This window comes from Vombatus ursinus, unplaced genomic scaffold (assembly GCF_900497805.2).
Source record: "Vombatus ursinus unplaced genomic scaffold, bare-nosed wombat genome assembly UNPS02014802.1, whole genome shotgun sequence".
NCBI lineage: Eukaryota > Metazoa > Chordata > Mammalia > Diprotodontia > Vombatidae > Vombatus > Vombatus ursinus.
Window position 1 is genome coordinate 17,712,358 of NW_020954580.1, and position 21,648 is coordinate 17,734,005.

At 40.8% G+C, this 21,648-nt stretch overlaps 1 protein-coding gene across 6 annotated transcripts; it reads left to right on the forward strand.

The window, feature by feature from the left end:
• Positions 1–8,244: 8,244 nt before the first annotated feature.
• METTL21A (methyltransferase like 21A) lies at positions 8,245–16,627 on the forward strand. Of its 6 annotated transcripts, none has more exons than XM_027873906.1 (4): positions 8,245–8,275; positions 11,478–11,660; positions 12,018–12,129; positions 15,439–16,627. In XM_027873906.1, exons 2-4 carry the CDS (start codon positions 11,517–11,519, stop codon positions 15,834–15,836), a joined length of 654 nt encoding a protein of 217 aa, XP_027729707.1. In that variant the 5' UTR covers positions 8,245–8,275; positions 11,478–11,516; the 3' UTR covers positions 15,837–16,627. The 6 variants fall into 6 exon arrangements, with proteins under 6 accessions (XP_027729707.1, XP_027729708.1, XP_027729710.1 ...); XM_027873907.1 differs by lacking the exon at positions 8,245–8,275 and adding an exon at positions 8,311–8,420; XM_027873909.1 differs by lacking the exon at positions 8,245–8,275 and adding an exon at positions 8,911–8,934 and having other exon boundaries at positions 11,481–11,660.
• The last annotated feature ends 5,021 nt before the right edge of the window (positions 16,628–21,648 follow it).

Consider the following 21,648-nt stretch of genomic DNA (forward strand, 5'->3'; position numbering starts at 1 on the left):
CCAGCTCAAAAAAAAGGGGAGAAATTATAGAGAAAAAAGAAGACAAAGTAAGGCAGAGAGAAGGGGAAAGAGAAAATCAAGAAAAAAACACCATGGAATGAGAAATACAAAAAACAAAAAGAAAGGAAGAAAGATGGGGTAGGAAAAAGGAAAGGAAGGAAGAAAGGGAAAGAAGAAAGAAAAATGAAAGGAAGAAAAGAAAGGAAGAAAGAGAAGGAGGAAGAAGGAAAGGAAAAAGGAAAGAAGGAAGGAAGGAAGGAAGAAAAATAGGAAGAGCTGAAATGTCATAGAAGTAAAAAGAACCAAAATAATATGTACACAGTGATTTCATCTATGTAAAGGAAGATAACATTAAATAGCAGCTAGACTTATGGTAAATATAATGAACAATACTGATGCTGACTGGCTAAAGCCCAGAAGATGGTCTTCATATCTTCTATTGACAGCCGATAATGACAGGCAGCATGGTGGGGTGGATAGAGGGGGTGGGACCTAAAACCAGGAGGCTTGAGTTTGAATCCTACTCAGACACTATCATGTGATCATGGACAAATAACTTAAACTTCTACAAGCCTCAGTTTCCATATCTTTAAAATAGAAAATAAATAATACTTAGAGTACCTGCTTTATAGGGTTGTAAAGATATCTTTAAAACCATAAAGGATTTCAGATTTTACAAATATGAATTTTTTATTATTATAGCCAAAGGATATAGTGGCATATAAAATCATTCCCAACTACTTTTTTTTATGTTGTGTAACTGTTTCAGGGGTTTTTGTTTTATTTTTGCCAAATTGTTTTTTTTTCTAATTTTAAAGAAAAATAAATAAATTTTTAAAAATTAAAAACAAACAAAAAATAGCCAAAAGAGATGAGGTCGAAACAAAAGGGAAATGTACAAAAGAAAGAAAGAAAGAAGGAAAGAAAGAAAGAAAGAAAGAAAGAGAAAAAGAAAGAGAAAGAAAGGAAGGAAGGAAGGAGGGAAGAAACAGAGAGGATAAAAGGATTAAACTCCAATCTATTCACTTGCCCTGGCCAGATGGTCTGATATCTAGGGCGTAGGGTCCTACGTCCCATTCCTCATCTTTCCCTCTTGGTCTACTTTATAGGTTCTGGATTGCTGTTTTTAACTCCAGCATCCTTCCTTACCCTGTTTCTCAACTTCACAGTGAGATTTTTGAGGGACATGAAGGAATTTGGGACATTAGGATAAGCTTCATGTTGTCAACTCCAGATATTTCTTTCAGGTAAACAGTGGCTTGGGAGAGCTGGTTGTTGTTTTCAGTGTGAGCATTTACACCCTGGAAATTGGCAAATGTTACTAATCAGAGCTTGATTTATTGTTTTGTTGATTGTCTGGACTTAAGAAAACGATGGAGAAAATGGTAATAATGCAGGTTACACTTTAAAGCATGTCTTGTGTACACCCCCACCCCATCCCCAGATCTAGTTGTTAAATATTTACCAGCACTCTCTGGGATACAGAATGGTATTATTGGATCTTGAAATTGTAGCAACATTTCCCTTGCCTAGAGGACCCTTATTTGGCAACCTGGGGTAGAGAGGGTACCAAGGAGGATTAGCACCTCTGGTGTTAGGGCTTGCCAACATCTTTTCAGGGCTGCTCATCTACCTTTGGTGTCCACCTGGCTCTCAAATCTCATCTGTGGCTGTAAGAAGCTGTAGCATATGCAGTGGCCACTCCCTGGTACACGATTTTAGCAGATGGCTAAACCAGGTTGAGGGGAACAGATGAGCCTCAAACTCGTGGGTGAGTTTGGGGGGTATCTACCCCAAGCATGTGAAGACTTCTCCCAGCAGAATGGGTGGATGAGAACAATTTGTTCCACTGTCCATGAAGGCCGCTGAAACAGGTGCTGTGGAGTGCTTAGAGCCTGGTCAGACATCAAGGATGCCAAAGTCATCCACTGCATCCCGGGCCATCGCCAGTCGTCTTGATTTTGTCCTGCCACTAGACTTCAAAGACTTTGGAAGAGAAAGTGAGGCTGAGACTTTGTGTAACTCTGCCTCACTTAAATCCAATTCAAGCACAAGTCAAGACATCACCCTGGGATGTCACTGGTCCTCTTCAAAAACAAAGGGCAAGGGGCAGCTAGGTGGCGCAGAGGATAGAGCACTGGCTCTGAAGTCAGGAGGACCTGAGTTCAAATCCGGCTTCAGATCAAACGCTTGACACTCACTAGCTGTGTGACTCTGGGCAAGTCACTTAACCCCAAATGCCTAAAAAAAACAAACAAAAAAGAACAAACAAAAACAAAGGGCAAGCAATAATTTGGCAACCTTGATTATTCAGAATGTAGGTGAAAACTAATAAGCAAAAAAGATCCCTGAGCAGCCAAAATACAGGTCACAGAGTCATAACCGAAAATAGCTTATACTCTTAGGGTTTTCCTCAGCCCCCTCACTCACAATCTCTTCATTATAATGGAATGAATACAGTGCTTCGAGTCAGGAGAGCCACCGACTTTGCTTCTTTTGATGCTAGCTTTTTAATTCTGGGCAAGTCTTTTAATCTTTCTGGGTCTCAGTCTCTTCACCTATAAAACTGGAATGAAACCTATAGATTTCCATATGTTTGTGGGCACGCGCACACACACACACACACACACACACACACATACACACACATACGGTACTGGGAAACATCTATAATCTTATTGGTCTGAGTATTCCCTATCCACTGGTGCTGACTGCAACACATCCTGGGAACACATCTTTCTTACCCTGGAAAATTATATTCTGTGTCCTTGCATAAATCCTCAGTAGAAGGTCAACCCAATGTACTGGAGGCCTACCGATGCAACACTTGGACTGTCCAACTATCTCTTATTCTTTACTCTTGTTACATGAGCACGTCATTTCCCTTCTGGGGCCTATATGACTTTGCTGCCTCTGCTGGCAATGACATATATGTGTGCATGCATATATGCATATCTGTAGAGAAAACTATACTTCCTATTCAAAACTATGACTTTTCCTTGCTGCCTTTTTTTTGGGGGGGGCATATTGTTTAATTAAATGTCTTTTGTTTTGAACTGATGTATCCAGGCAAAAGTAAATAAATTGGTGTGGGCTTATAAACTATGTTCTTGAAGAGCTGCTGACTTTGACTTTGGAGTAGTCTTTCTGAATTCCTGTGTGTGGGAGATTGTGCCCCAGGTGCTCCATATGAAATAGCAGATACATCCTTTCCATGTCTCCTGGGGTTTTGAGAACATTAGTTAATCCTCTTTAATTGCCTGAATCCCTTGGCTAGACATGTGAGGTGGGCACCATAGTCACAGCATTACTGTGCTATCATTCATTCATCTGTGAGAGGAGCCAGGGTGAGCTGTTGGAGGATGTCACCGATTTATTAATTTTGATTTATATCCACTTTTCCCATCTGTTCCATATTGGTGCATTCTGTAATGCTTGTATTTCACTGTTGCTGTTGTGAATTTTCCCCATGGATATATGGTTTAGAATGTACTACAATTATGCTGTATACAAATGCATTAGAAAGAGTACTAGATTTGAAATGGGAAGACATGGGCTTAAATTCTGACTTAGTCATTCCCGGTGTGACTGACTGAATAAGTGAAAAAGTATATATTAAGTATTTACTATGTGCAAAGCACTGGGGATACCAATGGAAAAGTCCCTGCTCTCAAGGAGATTACATTTTAATGGGTGAAATAATACTTATGGATCTTAGCTGCAAGTCAGAAGGAAAGGTCCCATGGTCCTTAGGATGCAAAGTAGATGTTAATACCTCTTCTTTAATGTTATTTCCACTGATACAATCACATCAGTTTCTGATGTTGAACCATTAGACAGTACCAAGTACTTTCATGATAAGAGCTCCCTTTTCTGGATCTTCAGTAGCCATGGTTACAACATCCCCAGAAGCAGTTGCCAAGCCCCATCTCCATAAGGGTTACTTCCCAGGATGTTGGCAGTTGGTCAGAAGTTAGTGATGAGAAAGGTGAGTCTTAATTGCTCTAAATCTAGGATCTGATGGTCCTTTTTTATGCTACTTAACCATAACTAGGCCAACACAGCTAACCTCTATCAGAGTAGGCACTGCTGTGGTTCAAACTTTCTCTGTCCTCAAACCTACAACACCACCTCCACTTACTAAATTTGGATGCCAAAGGTCTGGGAGGGGAAGACAGATGCTGGGTAGTTGTTTGCCAGGGAGCATTTCCTCCCCATAATTGCTGGAGGGTTAATCTTTTCATTCTTCCTTCTATGATTCCCTAACTCACTCCCCTCAAAAACCTTTCTAGACCTTTTATTCTCTCCTCAAAGTTTTGATTGCTCCATTCAGACTTCACTAAAGGGGCAAGTTGTAGCCCTTGACGGGATTGTTGGTACACTTAGCTTCTTTCTCATCCATTTTGGTCCCTCAGACTGAGCAGAGCAAAGAATGTTCTTGGGGAATCTCTTACATTCTTCACAAGGCTCCACTTGAGCCCTTTTCTGTATTATAAGCTCTAGTCTTTCTAGTACCGATGATACCCAGGCTCTAAATCTAATTTCATTGATCACAAACAACCTTATTTCCTAGTCAACCCTCAGCCTACAATTTGACTTGTTATATTCATTCTCATCACCCTGAGTTCTGGGGTAATTCAGGTGCAGGTTTGCATATTTTCTCATGAATTAATTAAATTTGTTTCATTAATTTGTGAACTCATCAATATTTCTCAATCAGCTAAGCTCAATGCCTTCACCAGTTCACCTTGCTTCACTTTACTGGGTCCTCTCTGGCCTCAACAACCATTTTGCTACCTGGAAGTCTACTTTTGCCCTGGGACCTCACTGTACTGACTGGTGATTGCCTCTCCCAGAGCAATATTTCAGGAAATCCTCAGCTCCCATGCTTCCCCTTCACTCTCTAGTCTCTGGACATCTCTTCCACAGCCTTGCTGAAAAATAGCCACACCTTTCCCCTCTCTGGTTCTGGAATCACGCATAAATCAACTCTGTCACAGTTCCTGGGTCAATCTATTTACCTAACGCTCCTTTCAACATCTTGTAACTTTCCACCCTCCCTGGTCACTAAGTCCTTTAGGTGAGTTGTCTCTCCCATTAGAATGTAAACTTCTTGAGGGTACAGAAAATATTTGCTTTTATTATTTTACATTTTGCTTTTATATTTGTACATTTCACATAAGGCTTAATAAATCCCTCTCCCCCCATTCATTTATTTAATAAATTAGAGAAACCTTTTCTCAATAGTAGTTACTCGTATCTATATATAGTAAACTGCTTAATCTCAGGATTAACTAAATGTTAAAGTTGCTGAGCATACACTTTATTAACAACGAAATCAACAATAAAGATATCGATAATTATTTGCAGAATTTTAGCTATGAAAATAATCACAACCAAGGTCACATCAAACTAGGAATGTGCTGGTATACGTTTAATAACCATCCCTCAAAAATGTATGCACAACACATTTTAAAGTTTAATCTGAGTTGACATTTTCTTCTCTTAAATCTAGATGCTGAACAAAACCATCAAGCCCTGATTTGTGGGTTTTGCCCGTTTCCAAGGTGAAAGTGCTCATGCTGAAAATTTAACAATTTAACACCTCTGCCTCAAACTCTCACTGTAATGGCAGATCATTTCTGAGAACATACCCCCTAATATTTAGCTCATTAAGAATTAATAAATGAAGTCTCTTTGAAAGAATTTTCTCTATGCTTTTCTAAAAATAAGAATTAAAACAATTTCATCAAGAGAGAGGTCCTTTTCAACCTCTTTCTGTCTCCTTTAGCTTCTCTTTGGCTGTGACAAGAGAACAGTCTCTTCAATTTTCTTCAAGCTATTAATCTAAACAGTCTTTCTCCGGACTCATTCATCATAAAATTCTCTTTATAAAGGTACTTAATAATAGTTAAGATAATTCTCCTGTGAAAGTTTTTCCTTGCTCTATTTCTTTTGTCCTCTCCAGAGTATCTTTTAAACCATCTTCATTGACTCTCTTCTCAGTTTCTCAGAAACTGCCAGTCCTGACTGCCAAATCCTAAACATTCCATTTGGCTCTTAAAGCTATAGAAACTGTAGCTATGGCTTCTGTAGGACAGGCTTTTGAAAAAGGGGTTATACTTGTGTTATAGTTATTGGAACTAACTTTCTCCCATGACTGGTGCTGACTCCCTACACATCTCTGCCTGCTTATTTTTGTATGTCTTACAAATCTCATCCATTAGTGTATAGAAGATCCTTAAGGGCAGGGAGTATCATTTAAAAAAAAATACATTACTTTTGTATGTCCAGTTTTTAGCACAGGAGTAGTGCAGGTATTTGGACTCTCTCTACTCCTCCTTCTCTTCCCTCCCCCTGCCTGTTTCTCCTCCTAATGCTCATCTGTCTCATTGTGACCCTAGAAATCTCTTTCTTAAAATCACAATTTTATGAAGAACTCTAGCCAAACTTCACCCCATTTAAGCTTAGACTCTTTCTCCTCCTCTATCAGCTGTCTGCACCCTTCTCCAGATTCCTTTTAGGTCTTATAGTCTGCTATTAAAATGCAAGCTTTTTGAAGGTGGGAACTGTCTTGCTTGCTTGCACCTGCATTTCCAGCACTAGTCAGTGCTTAATAAAGGCTCTAAAATTTTGGACAACCCCAGTGCTGAGGGAACCCCCCAAATATTTTTTAAAACCAAAAGAAAGATCCATATACTGTTGATCATAAAGGGTAGATCCTTTATGAAGCATTTATAGTGACCTCTTTTTTAAAAATTATTTTTATTTCAATTAAGCATTTATTTTCTCTCCCGTGGGATAGAAGTGGGAAGGAAAAACAAACCCTTGTAATAAAAATGCCTAGTCAAGAAAAACAAATTCCCATATTGGCCTTCTTCAAACAACTGGGGCTTCAAAACGGACCTATTTGTACAGCCCTCCCTTACTTAAATCCAATTCATTTGAATGTCATGTACATCGCCTCCCTGATGTCATGGTACTCTTCCAGAATGAAGGACAAGGGGCAGCTAAGGGGAGCAGTGGACAGAGCACCGGCAGTCAGGAGGACCTGGGTTCAAATCCAGCCTCAGACCAAACACTTGACACTTACTAGCTGTATGACCCTGGGCAAGTCATTTAACCCCAATTGCCTAAAAATAAAAAAAGAAACAGAATGAAGGACAAACAACAACAACAAAAAAAACAACAAACAACAAGAATTGGATATCCAAGGGATGCCCATCAATTGGGGAATGGCTAAACAAGTTGTAGTATATGATTGTAATGGAATACTATCCTGCCATATGAAACAACAAGCAGGATGATTTCAGAAAAACCTGGAAAGACTTCCAAGAACTGATGCAAAGTGAAGTAAGTAGAACCAGGAGAATGTTGCACACAGTAATAGAAATATTGGTGGATGAAAAACTGTGAATAACTTAGCTATTCTCATCAATACAATGGTCCAAGACAATCCCAAAGGACTAATGATGAGACATGCTATCTGCCTTCAGAAAAAGAACTGATACTGATTGAATACAGACTGAAGCATGCTATTTTCACTTTCTTTTTCTTTTATTCCAGTCTTCTCATACAAAACGAGTAATATGGAAATGTTTTACTTCATTGTACATGTATAACCTATCTGATTGCTTACTGTCCCAGGGAAGGGGTAGGGGAGGGAGGAAGGAAGGAAGGGAGAAATAGAATTTGGAATTTAAAACTTTAGAAAAAAGTTAAAAATTGTTTTAACATGTAATTTGGGGAAATTACATATGTATGTATGTATATAAAACCGGGGCTTCTCATTCTGTTTATTCAGTCCATCACCTCTCTCAGAGTTCTGGAATTACAGTTGGCCATTGCATCCATCAGAGTTCCTGCCTTTCAAAACACTGTTCTTGTTCTGCTCATATGAAGGATTTATAGAAAGGAATAAACCTGACCGGATGTGCGGAGGATGGAGGCCTGGAAGAAGGACATCGATCCCTGTTGCATCCACCAATTAACTAGCATTTATTTAGGGCATTCTACGCTGGGTCCTGGGGATACAACACATAGATGAAACAGTCCCTGCCCACAAGGAGCTTCCATTCAGGTGGGTGGGTGGGTTGTCCACAAGGCCCGGGGCAGGGTTGTTCGGTTCTGTCCCGCTTGCAAGAGCTGCCCCCCTCCGTCGGCCTCATCTCACTGCAAGCCCTGGAACTCCTCCCGGATGCCTGGCCCTTTAAAGCAGACCTCGGGAATAGAGTCAACCCCGGGAGGCGGAGAAAACAGCCGCACCGCCCGCGAGGTTGGTAAGGAAGCGGGGCGCGGAGGCCCGGCGGCAGCTCCTGCAGCTCCCCGGCCTTCTGCCCTCGGACCCGGGGCCACTTGCTTGCCCCCAGCCCCTTCCCTAAGCGGCGTGCTTGAGCTCAGCCCCGTCCTTTACACCGCAGGTTGCATGCCTGTCCTCAGCTTTTACACCCGGAGCCCCAGGCTTAATCCCAGCCCTTGCACCCCAGGGCCGCCTGCTTGCCCCCAGCCCCTTCCCTTGGGCCTCGGAAGCGTGCTTGAGCTCAGCTCCGTCCTTTACACCGCAGGTTGCATGCTTGTCCTCAGCTTTTGCACCCGGAGCCCCATGCTTAACCCCAGCTCTTGCACCCCGGGGCCGCCTGCTTGCTCCCAGCCCCTTCCCTTGGGCCTACGCGGCGTGCTTGAGCTCAGCCCCGTCCTTTACACCGCAGGCCTTGTACCCGGGGGCCGCATGCTTGACCCCAGCCCTTGCACCCGGGCTGCATTCTTGAGCTCCCGGCCTTGCATCCTGGCCGCCTGTAGGAGCCCGGGGCGGGTTCTGTGCTCTCCGCCCCGTGCTCAGAGAACCTTAGCTCGCCCGCGCGCGCTGGCACTGCCGTAGCACCCGGGTTCTGGGCTCTCGGCCCCAGACCCGCGCCCTCGGTTTGCGTAAGGAAGGTGCTCATGGGAGGGGCCGCGGCCTATGGAGGGCCCAGCGGGGCCGGAGCCTGGCGGGAGGGGCCGTGGAGACCCGGGGCACTGTTTTCTGCCGGGAGCACCGTGGCTTCTTGGGCTCGGGCTTCCTGCTTGGGGCCAGCCTAAACCCCAGAGGTCTATATTAGAGGGGAGGGCGTGGAGCAGCCCCGGGGGCCGGGAGGAATGACCATTAAAATGCCTTTTTCCCTTTAACAAGCCTTTGTCACAAATATGCATGATCAAGCAAAACAAATCCCGGCTTGGTCCTTGCCCTAAAACGTCTCCTTGTGCCGCCTGAGTCCCTCTGTCCTGAAGCTGATAGCAGGCTTCATCCTTGGGCCCCCAGGAATCCGCCTTGGTCGCTAGTTCCTAAACCTCCAAGCTGTTTGCCTTCACAATGATGATATTCATGTTTAGATTATTTTCCTGGTTCTGCTCACTTTACTCTGCATCAGTTCATACACGTCTTCCCAGGTTTCTTTGAAACCATCCCCATCATTTCTTACAGTTATAAATATTCCATCACATTAAACTGTATTTTTTTTTTTACAATAAACTATTTTTGGTCAATTGTTAACGTTAGGTCAGGCTTTCCATATCATCTGTCACATCTCTGGCTTCTTCCTCTGACCCAAGCTATCATATGTAATAATAGGCATAATAGCCATTCCTAACCAGATTAAAATATAATGAGGAATGTTTAACAAAATAAATAAAAATACAATAAAATATAGATAACTCCTTTTTAAAACCAAGTCAATATGTAGCCTGCAGGGATCATTATTTCCTGGTTCAGGGGCACTTTTATATTTGAGTTTGATACCACTATCCTGAAACACCAAGGTGTCTCCAGGCTCCTGTTGAAGTTTAGAGATTTAGGGATGCTAGGACCCCAAAATCACAATCCGCGGGACCTGCCCGAATAAATTTGACCCAAGTTTTCTTTCAGCTAAAGACAAGGTTTATTAGAACACAGATCAGGGGTAGATGAGATTTAAAGAATCCGCCATATTGGCCAGACTCTTAAGGAATCGAAGCATTTGTATTGCTATTGCAAGCAGGCCAGATCTTAAGAATCTGAGCACCTTAATGGAGGCCAGATGGACCTATATACAGAAAATCCTATATACAAAAGGAGGGATCTGGATGGGAGTGGCCAGTAAGCTGGTGTGAGGGAGGTAGGTAATGAAATGCCAGGGACCTGGACCATAGTGGCCAAGGGAGAATGGAGCCTAAATAGGATTAAGGGTGGGAAGTGGGGGGGGGGGGCATCGAGGCATCGAGAGGTAAGACAATGGAGGACTGGGATAGGTTTAGGGTAACCAAATTGGAAGATTGAGTGTAGATGATAATGAAGGGCCAGTTGATAGGATTATAGCCTTAGGCAAATAGCAGAGATTTGGCCATGTGGGAAAGTCCAAGGCTTTCCTTTTTGGGGTCTAGATCCCAAAGACATGGTCTTTTCCTTTTAGGGGTTGTCGACCTGAAAGTTGGTTAAAGAGACAACAAGCTAGGTGATAAGTAAATTCATATTGTTTTATTCCCTTAAGTTAGCAGCATGTAACATGTTACATGGAGGCAGAGCTTTAGCTCTAACCGAATCAAGCAATTTTTGGAGGACATTTAAACCCTGACTCAGGATGTCTGTGTTACTCAGTTTTATGGTCTCCATATGTTTAACCAGAGCAGGAGAAAGGAAATTTAAATAAGATAGGCAAATGTCAGATCCAGGATATCTGTGTTTCCTTTACCACCATCAAGGTAGTGTCTGTCTGGGTTAAAGGCGCCTTAGTGGTCATAAACCTAAGAATGCTCTTGATCAGCTTCAGCTGTTGACACAGGAAGGGGCATTCTCAGTTCACTGGGAAGAAAAGATTAATTCAGGTTTTTGGCCCTTATTTAGGCTCAAGTGATCTTAAATGATTGGCAGGGTTCAGATCCCATCCCCATCATAGAACTTGAATCCAGGTCTACCGGGGCTCCACGGCCCGATATCTCTGTCCTCTGTGCCACAACCACTCCAGCTAGGTGGGAAAATGGGGCATATATGTTTTCAGAAAGGAAAACAGTGATGAATTATTTCATTTGGCCATATTTAATGTATGACGAGAATTGCTCTAGGGAGGAGGGGTCATTGGGAAGTAACAATGATTTTAAAAGATAAAAAGATATCAATAAGACATTTAAAAGGTAAAATAGAAAAATAAAGTGAATAGCAGAATAGTTAATTCTTGAGGATCATAGGTTTAGAGGGGCCTTAGAGGACTGGATTTTCTTTTTTTTTTTAGAAGCAGTTGTGGTTAAGTGACTTGCCCAAGGTCACACAGCTAGTATGGACTGGATTTTCTTGAGCAGAGAGTCATCTAATGCATTTCCCTCTCTCTTCTTTGCGTAGATTTCAACCCAGAAGCAGATCTTACAGTCTTCGAGTCTTACGTCTCTTCTTTTCTTTAAGAAATCCCCCCAATTTGGGTTTGAAGCTGCGATTCCCAGGACAGAGCTTGACACAGGATTCTCTTTCTCAGCAGACTGAAGGCGAATCCTCCAGACGTGCTAAAGGCAGAATGGCTCTGGTTCCCTACGACTCGGAAGGAATAGGGATACAGAAATTCCATAAACCTCAGGCCACCTATACGTTTGCAAACCGCACGATCCAGATCCACCAGGACTGGAAGCAGCTGGGTGTGGCAGCGGTTGTATGGGATGCGGTTTGTATGCCCCCGGGCTTCTGTATTTCTTGAAAAACAACCAGATGACCCCAAAAATCACTTGAGGGTATGGAGACTTGATGGTCTCTCATTTACATTTTAAGGATGAGCGGGTAAGGCCCAGCAAAAGTCTTCCTCTTCCCCAGGATCACATTAGACTGCAAGTTAGCAGTAAAATCAGAACCCAGACTCGGCCACTCTGACTTCTAATTTTTTTTTTAATGGAATTTTTACCGAAGTCCTGATTCAAATCTGAAGTGCCCCAAATCCTTTTCTCTACAGTCCTAAAAACAGCGTGATGTGGATGTGTATGCATGCACATAGTAAGGCTCTTAATTGCGTTCTTTGTTGGCCCAGGCTGTGGTGCTCTGTACTTACCTGGAGACGGGGGCTTTCAACCTTCAGGGCTGTTCTGCAGTGGAGCTAGGAGCTGGAACAGGACTAGTGGGCATTGTGGCTGCTTTGTTGGGTAAGTTTGCCCAATTCTTTTAAGTTCCCATAGTGTTTAAAGCTAACATAAAAACCAGGTGTTTGTGGCATTTTCTTGATTTGGCCGTTTTCTTTACTCAGGAGGTTTCAATCCATGTAAAGGGTGTCCTAGCAGATAGCTTAAAACTGCACTAAGACTTTCTCACTGGATATGGGCCAGTAGCTGGTTATTATTATTTTTTTGGTCACATCCACAAACTCCTTCAGTTAATTCTTTTGACCTCAATAAAAATGGCTAACATTTATATATATACATATATATTTATATTCATATAGTGCTTACTGTGTACCAGGCACTGTGCCGAGCACTTAACAAATATTACCTCATTAGATCCTCACAGCAACTCTGGGAGGTAGGTGCCGTTTAATTATCCCTCCCTTTTACAGATGAGAGAAAACTGACACAAACAGAGGGACTTGCCCAGGGTCACACAGCTTCAGAGGCCAGATCTGAATTCAGGTCTTTCCCACTCCAAGCCCAGCCCTCTATCCACTGTGCTACCTCTGTTTCTTTTATCCCTTTTGTCTTCAGTTACCATCTTAGGTGAAAATTCCCCTTTGATTTTTTTCCTCCCATACTCTTACCCTTATTGAACATTTTTTTTTTTTTTGAGGCAGTTCGGTTAAGTGATTTGCCCAGGGTCACACAGCTAGCTAGTAAGCGTCTAAGGCCAGATTTGAACTCGGGTCTTCCTGACTCCAGGCTTGGCACTCCATCCACTGCACCACCTAGCTGCCCTCCAATAATAATAGTTTATATTTATTTATGTAATATTTATTACAGAGTACTTTTTTAACACTAAAAATTTCAATTATCATGCATTTAATTTTTTCCCTCCCACCATCCCAAACCCCAAATAGAAAAAGAAAAAACAAAAGCCTTGGGACAAATAAGTATAGTGAGGCAGAAAAAAATGACTTCGTTGACCATATCTAAAAATGTACATCTTCCTGCACATGTTGATCCATCACCTCTCCATCAGGAGGGCAGTAATATTTTCTCTTTTCTTTTTGAGTCCTTTAAAAAATACACTTTATTTATTTTGTTAAACATTTCCTCGTTTCATGTAAAAAATTATTTGGCATTAATTTAAAAAAAAATTTGAGTTCTAAATTCTGCCTCCCTCCTATCTCTCCCCCAGGACAGGATCATTCTTCATCACTGATCGGATGGAATCATGGTTGATCCTTGCATTGATTAGAATCCTTAAGTCTTTCAAAATTGTATGCCAAATACATTCATATGTCATAATTTATTCAGTGATTTAATGCCCAGTTAATTGATAGGTACCCCTTTAGTTTCCAGTATTTTGCCACCACAAAAAAGAGCTGCTATAAATATTTGTATATACATATATATGCACACGTGCATACATACTTATATATACACATACACACACACATATACCACTTTGGGTGGACGCTTTCCAATAAACCTTGTTGCCTGCTTTCCTTCCTGGATTTCTGCTCCTTGGCCATCCCCTAACTGACTCCATGTTGGACCTTATCATTCCTTGCAATTGGCTCCATCTCCCAAGATTTAAAACCCAAATAACCCCTCTCCAATCTGAACTTCTGTTGTTATATCACTGCTACCCAACCTGCTCTCCCCTCTCCTTGTGACTTCTAGACCCTTTATTCATCCCATATCCTAGTCCCTTAGCTGTTCTATGGGTTCAGTTGCCTCCATACTCATCCCATGAATCTTTACCCTGTTCTTGCTAGCACCCTGTTTGCATTTTAGGGGTTAAGGAGTGGGTAGTTGGCAAGGCAGTAAAAATATCATAGACTATGCAATCTAGAAATCTTGAGATGTATGGAAAAAGAGGGAGAGATTCACAATAGCTTGAGGGGAAATAAATAATGCTAATGCTAGTAACAACTAGCATTTCTATAGTGTTTACTGTGTGCCAGGCAGTGTGCTAAGCTCTTTACAAATATTACCTCATTTGATCCTCACAGCAACCCTGGAAGGTGGGTACTATTATTGTCCTCATTTTACAAAGGAGGAAACTGAGGCAAACAAAGGTTGAGTTTTGCTGAAGGTCACACAGCACAAAGTTAGGGTAGATGTTTTTATTTAGAAAAGGTAAGGACGGAGTATTTTTTAGGTAGATGGGAAGGAACCTATAGAATCAAGTTTCTTAACCTTTTTCTGTTTCATGTTCCCCCTTGGCAGTCTGGTGAAGCCTATTGACCCTCTTCTCAGAGTGATGTACATTAATATATAAAATCTATCAGATTACAAAGAAAAATCAGTTATGTTGAAATAGTCATTGAAATATACATATACATGTATACCAACATATATCTATATATACAAAATATACATATTTTTAAAAGTTCACAGATCCCATGCTAATAGCTCCTGCTTTAATGGAGTGTTACCATTCCTAAACTTACAAATTATTTTACCTTAATTACATTTTAGGTTATCTGTTTCCTGAGGACTTTTAGGGAGACTCTAAGTTTATCTTTGAGCACTTACTCAAACACATGTGAGTTAGGTTAACAGCTGATACATATGTATGGTAATGTTACCAATGGCAGAATTTTTAGCCATGAAGGACAACAACCTGTATCACAAGTGGAACATTAGCTTAGAACCTTAATGGAATGATAGATTAGAAACCAGAGTGTGGAAGGGCATAGAGATAGTGTATAAAGCACCAGACCTGGAGTCAGGAAGACCTGAGTTCACATCTGGCCTCAGATATTTACTGTGTGACCCTGGGCAAGTCACTTCACCCTGTTTGCCTCAGTTTCCTCATCTGTAAAATGAGCTGGAGAAGGGAATGGCAAACCACTCCAGTATCTCTGCTGAGAAAACCCCACAGGATCACAAAGAGTCAGACATGACAAACAACTGAATAACAGCAAAAATGAGATTAGGGGCCACATGACAGCAGCCTTCAGTAACTTGAAAGGCTGTGACGTGCAAGGCCTGGCCCCCACAGGGCAGAAGTAGTAGTGATGGGTAGGGGTTGTGGAGAGGCATATTTAAGTAAGGAAAACTTCCTAACAAAAGTGTGATGGGCTGTCCTCCAGCAGTCAGTAAACATTGATTAAGTGCCGCTGTGTGACAGGCAATGTTCCTAAGCCTTGGCATTTGTTTGGTAGGTAGAAGGCGTTTGTGAAGTTCTGTGATTATAAATAAAATTATTCTCCTCTACCATACCTGACTGCTTATGCGCCTGTTAGGAACCTGTTGGGGACATTAGTTACCAACTAATTAATTAATTGGGACATTATTTATCATGAGAGGCTATTTCTTTGACCCACATTCTAGGTGCTCATGTGACCATCACAGATCGGAAGATAGCATTAGAATTTCTCAAGTCCAACGTTCAAGCCAACCTGCCTCTTGATATACAACCGAAAGCTGTGGTTAAGGAGTTGACTTGGGGAAAAAACTTGGGGACCTTCTCCCCAGGAGAGTTCGACTTGATCCTGGGGGCTGACATCATCTACCTGGAGGAGACTTTTGTGGATCTCCTTCACACCCTGGAGCACCTGTGTAGCGACCGTGCCATCATCCTTCTGTCCTGCCGCATCCGATACGAACGGGATCACAACTTCTTAAAGATGCTGGCAAAGCATTTTACTGTACAGGAGGTTCACTATGACCTCGAGAAGGATGTGCACATCTATAAAGCACACAGGAGAAGCCATAAGGAGGACCTGTAGAGTATAGTCACAAGTTTGCCATAGACATACAGTAATATTTCTTGTGCTATCTCGTCAGGGGAACACAAGATTGTGAATCTAATATTGTGGCATCGTATGTAACTATCTGTATCATTGTTGAACCAAACTCCTTATCTGATGATATCTTCTCAGGCACATCAGAGTCAGAAGAATGAAGTATTTCTGTAGCATCGGTCTTGTGATGGGGTGCTTCTTTGGATAGGTGCTCAGACCCATCTGGATAATGTTTAGGGATAGGGACTGGACCTATGATTTATGATTTCAATGGCGTGACTTCAGTGGCCACTGTAATTTAGTGGACCTATGATTTATGATTTCAGTGGTTATGACTTCCAGGGAAGGAAACTCCCTCTACCAACAAAGGTCAATACCTTTCCTGAAACTTATTGTATTACAGAGTGTCTTAGAGAACCAAGAAGGGAAGTGACCCGGCCAGTGGGTCAGAGGTGGTCCATGAACCCAGGCTGTCCTGGCTTTTGGGACAGTTCTACATGCCAGGCTGCCCCTCCTGTGGATGTGGGAAGGCTGAATGACTTAGAATTTACTGTGAAATGTTCAGTGTTTTAATATAATATAGAATTTTCATAATGTGAAAGAGATTTGTTTACACATTCCCTTCTTGTCTTTGTTGGCCCTGTGTGGGTCTTTCCTACTTTTGTCTTGTGGCTGCAATTTGTAATTAGGACATAATATACTTCTAATTTCTAATTTCTTTTGCATAAAAATATAATGAAATGATTAAAATAAATATTTTTAAATATGAGTTTTTAGCTGAGAAAATAAATCATTTTTTACCCTTTTATGAATTACTTGTTGAATTTGTTAGATGCTGCTAAAAAGATTGTAGTTAATTCTTCACAAACTAACTTTTTTATTAATTCTGTTTTTTGCATATTTCTGTGGGGCCCTTCAAAAAGTGCATAGCAGGTCATATTGAAAACCAAAATGTGGTTACATAACATAGAGAATGGTTTTGCATTTCATTGCCCTATCCTTTTAAGTGTAGAGATTTGATGACGGGTGAGATTTTATGCATAAATAGTAATTTTTATGTCACGTGTGCTATTTTTTAAAAAAATGAATAGGGTTAGGTAATGGTGGCACCTTCCTGTGGTCCCTGCTGCTGGGGGGGGGTTGAGGATGGTGGAGAGTTTGAGGTTGGGACTTCTGGGAAGCAGTAGGGCTCATGCTGACTGGCTGTCCACATCAAGTCTGGGACAGGTACAGTGGGCCCCCAGAAGCGAGGTGGGACACCAGGCTCCTTAAGGAAGGGGGTACGGTCCTAGGTTGGAAAAGTGCAGGGTTTGGGACTGTGACTGGCCCAAGTGAGATAGGGGTACCCAGGACTCCTGCCTGAAAAAAATAAATGAATTGATAGTAGCTTGACACTTTAAAACTAAAGGCCTGTACTTTTCTTTTTTAAGTTTGTACTTTTCAATGATAAAAATATAATCATTTTGAGTATGGATAATTTTAGAGAATTAAAAATTGATTTTTATTTACTTTCCAAGTAGAATATACCACAGCAATTGGCAAACTTTTTTTGTTTATACACATTGTCTCTGAAATGACAAAATTTGTAACTCATGGAAAATCCTTGTCCTCCCACTAGTTTAAAAAAAAGTCATGCTTTTTATTAAAAAAAATTTTGTCCACATTAAATTTATTAATTTTACTATTGTTATAAATTTATTAATTAATGTACATAAATTAATTTATATCTACAAAACTGCTGTGCTTCTAACTTAATTAGAAATGGGGGTCTCACAACTCTTGGTTTTTTTTCCCCTAATTACTTCATTTTCCTTATAGTACTGCCTTAGGTAAAAAAATATCAATACTCTAATTTCCAATTTTGGAAGCCTCCACTTTATGCTTAAACTGAAGTTACCAATACTCCTATGAAGCAACTGATCAACTCTTTTGTAGGCTGTGGTGATAGCCACAAGGTGGCATTAGTGCCCCACACCTGGATCTGAAAAAAATGACTGGCCAGCAGTTTTTTTTTCCCTTTCCTTTTTCCTGCCTCCTTCCCTCCTGTCCTTCCTTCCTTTCTTCTTGCTTTTTGAAAAGAGAACACCCTCTTTTGTATGTTGGAATTGGGATATCATTAATATAATTATATGTGTGTATGTGTAGATACATATCTCTACATACATACACACATATATACACATAATTAAATAAAATAACTTTGGACTGCTCCAGAATGAAAAGATCTTTTAGTGAGGGTCCATACTAGATCTTTTCCTAGATGAAGCTAGTTAAAGAGTTGGTAACATTGGGAGCCGGGGGAGCTAAGTGTGACTTTCATCAGTTTTCCTATTAACTTGCCCACCTTATCAGATGCTGGATCCCCTTTGCAATTCAACTAGAAATAAAAAGAAACCAAATAGGGAACAAAGAGATGCTGATTTAAAACCACCAGTCAGACAAAAAGCATTTATTATGCACTTATTAGGGCAAGGCACTGTGCTAAGCCCTGGGGATACAAAGAAAGGCAATAATTATTTCTGCCCTCAAGGAGCTCACATTGGAACAGAGGAGACAACACGCAAACATTGTGCCTCCCTTGAAAACATTTCAGGACCCGATTCTATCTAAAAGATCAACCTTTAGAGATGGGGATTAAGATTGAGCCTGCATGATACAAAGACTGGGTAATTAGTCCTTGGATAATGGAGTGTTTTATGTGTCAGTCAGCACTTACTAAGTACTTATTATATGCCAGGCCCTGTGCCTCAGCACAGTTTACATTCATAAAATACCATAGGAATATAGTTGTGTAAGGCTCAGGATAAAATTTAGTATTTCAATTCTGTTTCTGTAGTCAGAATAAAAAATCTTGTGTTTGAGCACCGTGACTCATTATCTATCCAATTGACTTTCTTTTCCTCATAACAAAATTATCAAGTACTTCCCCTTTATTTTGAAAATGCATTCGTTCATCAAAATCAACCTCCACTTCCAAGGGTCCTATACTTGCTCTGGTCCTGAGAATATAGAGCTGCGATCCAGGAGCGAGTTTAGGGAGGAGAGAGCTTAGTTATCATTGGTATTACCTCACCTGCAGAGGACAGTGGGATCCGAAGTTTGCTGGAAAAGTCTTGAGATCTTGTAATTCAGCCCCTCATTTTACACAGCAGGAAACTGAGGCTCAGGTTAAATGACTTATCTAAGATCACCCAGTTAGTGTCTAAATTGGGATTTGAACTCAGATCTCTTGAATCCAGGCCCAATAACCTGGATTTCACTACTGCTGAATATTATTAGGCACTTCTGTGTTTAGTAATTGAGTGGATCTAGTGGAAAACTTAAGCTCTTTTGGTGTATGAGCCCGGCACAATTGAAAGATAGCATGAGAAAATGGCAAAAGTCCATGTAGACATTTCAAGGCCTAGAAGATCAAAGTTTGAAAAATAGTCAACCCATCCTTGCAAAATGTTCACAAAAATAAAATCATTGGCTTCCAATGCCACTCATAGACTTTCTCAGGTTATGGGCATGAGGCATGCCATTGATTTGGGCTAAGGTGAGGTAACAGTTATGCAGATAGGCAGAATTTTTTTCCTAGTATAGAATAGGTAGTTTATTCCCACACAGAAAAGAGAATGCCAAAGCAATAAAGAATCTTAGAATGATTAGCCTAGAAATCAGTAACATCATTACCAGTACAATTAGTTGGGAGGCTAATTTTCAAGCCTTCATGGGACATAAACAGTTTTTAGGCTATTAATGACCCAGTTCACCTTTCACCTCCACCGATCAAACACCAAACAAGATGGTCTTCCCCAGGGCCTCCTCTCCAGTGCCTTGTCACAAGCAGCCAATGTGACCTCTGGAACTGGCACTCATGGGTATCTAGGATCTTTCGATATTCAGAAGGTTGATGTCAAGACAGCCAGGGACCTCCAGTATAATAAGCCTGGCTAATTCAGCCTACCCCCCAAATGGAATGCAGGTGCTCAGACGACCCTAGGTAGGCAGAATTTTTGATGGGTTGGTTTATAATAAGAAATCATCAAAAGAAATAAGCTTATGTGTGGTAAGCAAGAAGAATCTTTTGCTATACTAAATATTTGGGAAATAGAATGAGAGTAAAGGCCTTAAAATATTAAACATTAGCATGTATTTATGTAGTATATAATTATATAATAGATGTATATATTTATATTCATAAATATTAAATGCTATGTAAGAACTATGCATAGGCCTCCAATATTAACTCTTTTTTGGACATATGTAAAGAAGTACATGAGTCTTAAATTAGTACATGAAACATTTGGGGGGTCTTAAAAGTCTTAGTGCAGTATTTCAGTAAGGAAACATTGAAAGTACTTATTTAATGAAGTCTTGCACTAAGACTTTTGGGACAACCTGCATTGAGAAGTTAGCTGATTGAGGAGGCAGAAAATAGCTCTTTCCACCAAACACATCTTGAAATTTTTTGAGGACAGAAATTATGTCTCATACGTCTTTTGTCTCAGGTCCCAGTAAAATACCCTATATACTCAATATATATTTACTGCTTCACATTATAGAAGGTATTTTATGAGATGGTGTGGAAGATACAAAAGTGACTAGTAGTCACTGCTTCCAGAACAAAAGCATGGACTGATTTTCTTGTTATTTCCTGCTACCTTCCTAGCTCAGTTTTCCCAGTTAAAGGTGAGATAAGTAAAACTCCTCTCAGATTTGTTGTTGGAATTTTGAAACATTTTATTTAACCTATGACCAAGAGAACCTCTGGTCCTAATACCCAAAATTACATTAATAGAGATTTTAAAAAATTAACAGTCTGTTCACAAAACTTCTGTGCTTCTGTAACTTACACATAGTAATGGAAGGCTCACAATTCTTCTTTTGTGTCTTTTTGGTCAGCTCTTAAAAAACCCAAACATGAGGAATTTGTACAAAATGATTATCCAGTGTATTAGATAATGGGAATTGTATACAAATTCAAATTCAACAAACATTTATTAGGAAACTACTACACTCAGGGCCTTGTGCTAAGTACTGGAGAAGACAGGAAGATACAAAGTTTTAATAAGACAAGGTCTCTGCCCTCATGGAGCTTACAATCTAGTCAAATTGGCAAGCATGTATTAAGTGCTTACTATGTGCCAGGCAATGTGCTAAGTGATGGGGATATAATCTAGGAAGGAAATAACTTCTTAAAGATAAAGGTATAGCTGGATGATGGAATCAGGGAAGGGAGGAGGTATTAGTGTAACTTGGGTTGTGAGGGTCAGGTACGGATTTGAGTGGCAGAGTGTGGGTACAGATGTGTATGTATCTGGCAGTGGGAGTGGTGATGGTGTTCTAGGCTTAGGGAATAGTGTGAACAAAGGTAGACAGTGCCCAATGTATACATGGGATGGTGAGTAGTCACATATGGCAGGAACTCTGTATGCACAAAGGCCAGGATGAGACAAGGATCCAAAGAGTAGGATGGCATTAGGCTGTGAAGGATTTTGAATGCCTGGGAATGGGGTAGAGAGTGAGGAGATGTGGTTATTGCATGCAGAAAGAAATGTGGAGAGAGGCACACAAATATACTGTTGGGGGGACTTCGAACTGGTCCAAACATTTTATAAAGCAATTTGAAATTATGTCAAAAAAGAGTCATAACCATACCCTCTGAAAGGTAGACATTCTAAGGAGGTAAAAGACAGGAAAATCCGGTATAACTCAAAAGGTTAACAGCAGTACTTTGTGATGGCCAAGATTTGGAAACAAAGATGATGCCTACTGATCAGGGAATATCGAAACAAATTGTGCTACATGAATG

What these genes read in the sequence shown, in the direction of transcription:
- METTL21A (XM_027873905.1), top strand. Translation starts at nt 11,319, where the DNA reads ATGCATTTCCCTCTCTCTTCTTTGCGTAGATTTCAACCCAGAAGCAGA. An exon ending in CAGCGGTTGTATGGGATGCG is followed by an intron (nt 11,661 to 12,017) that starts GTTTGTATGCCC and finishes TTGTTGGCCCAG; the next exon opens with GCTGTGGTGCTCTGTACTTA. An exon ending in CATTGTGGCTGCTTTGTTGG is followed by an intron (nt 12,130 to 15,438) that starts GTAAGTTTGCCC and finishes CCCACATTCTAG; the next exon opens with GTGCTCATGTGACCATCACA.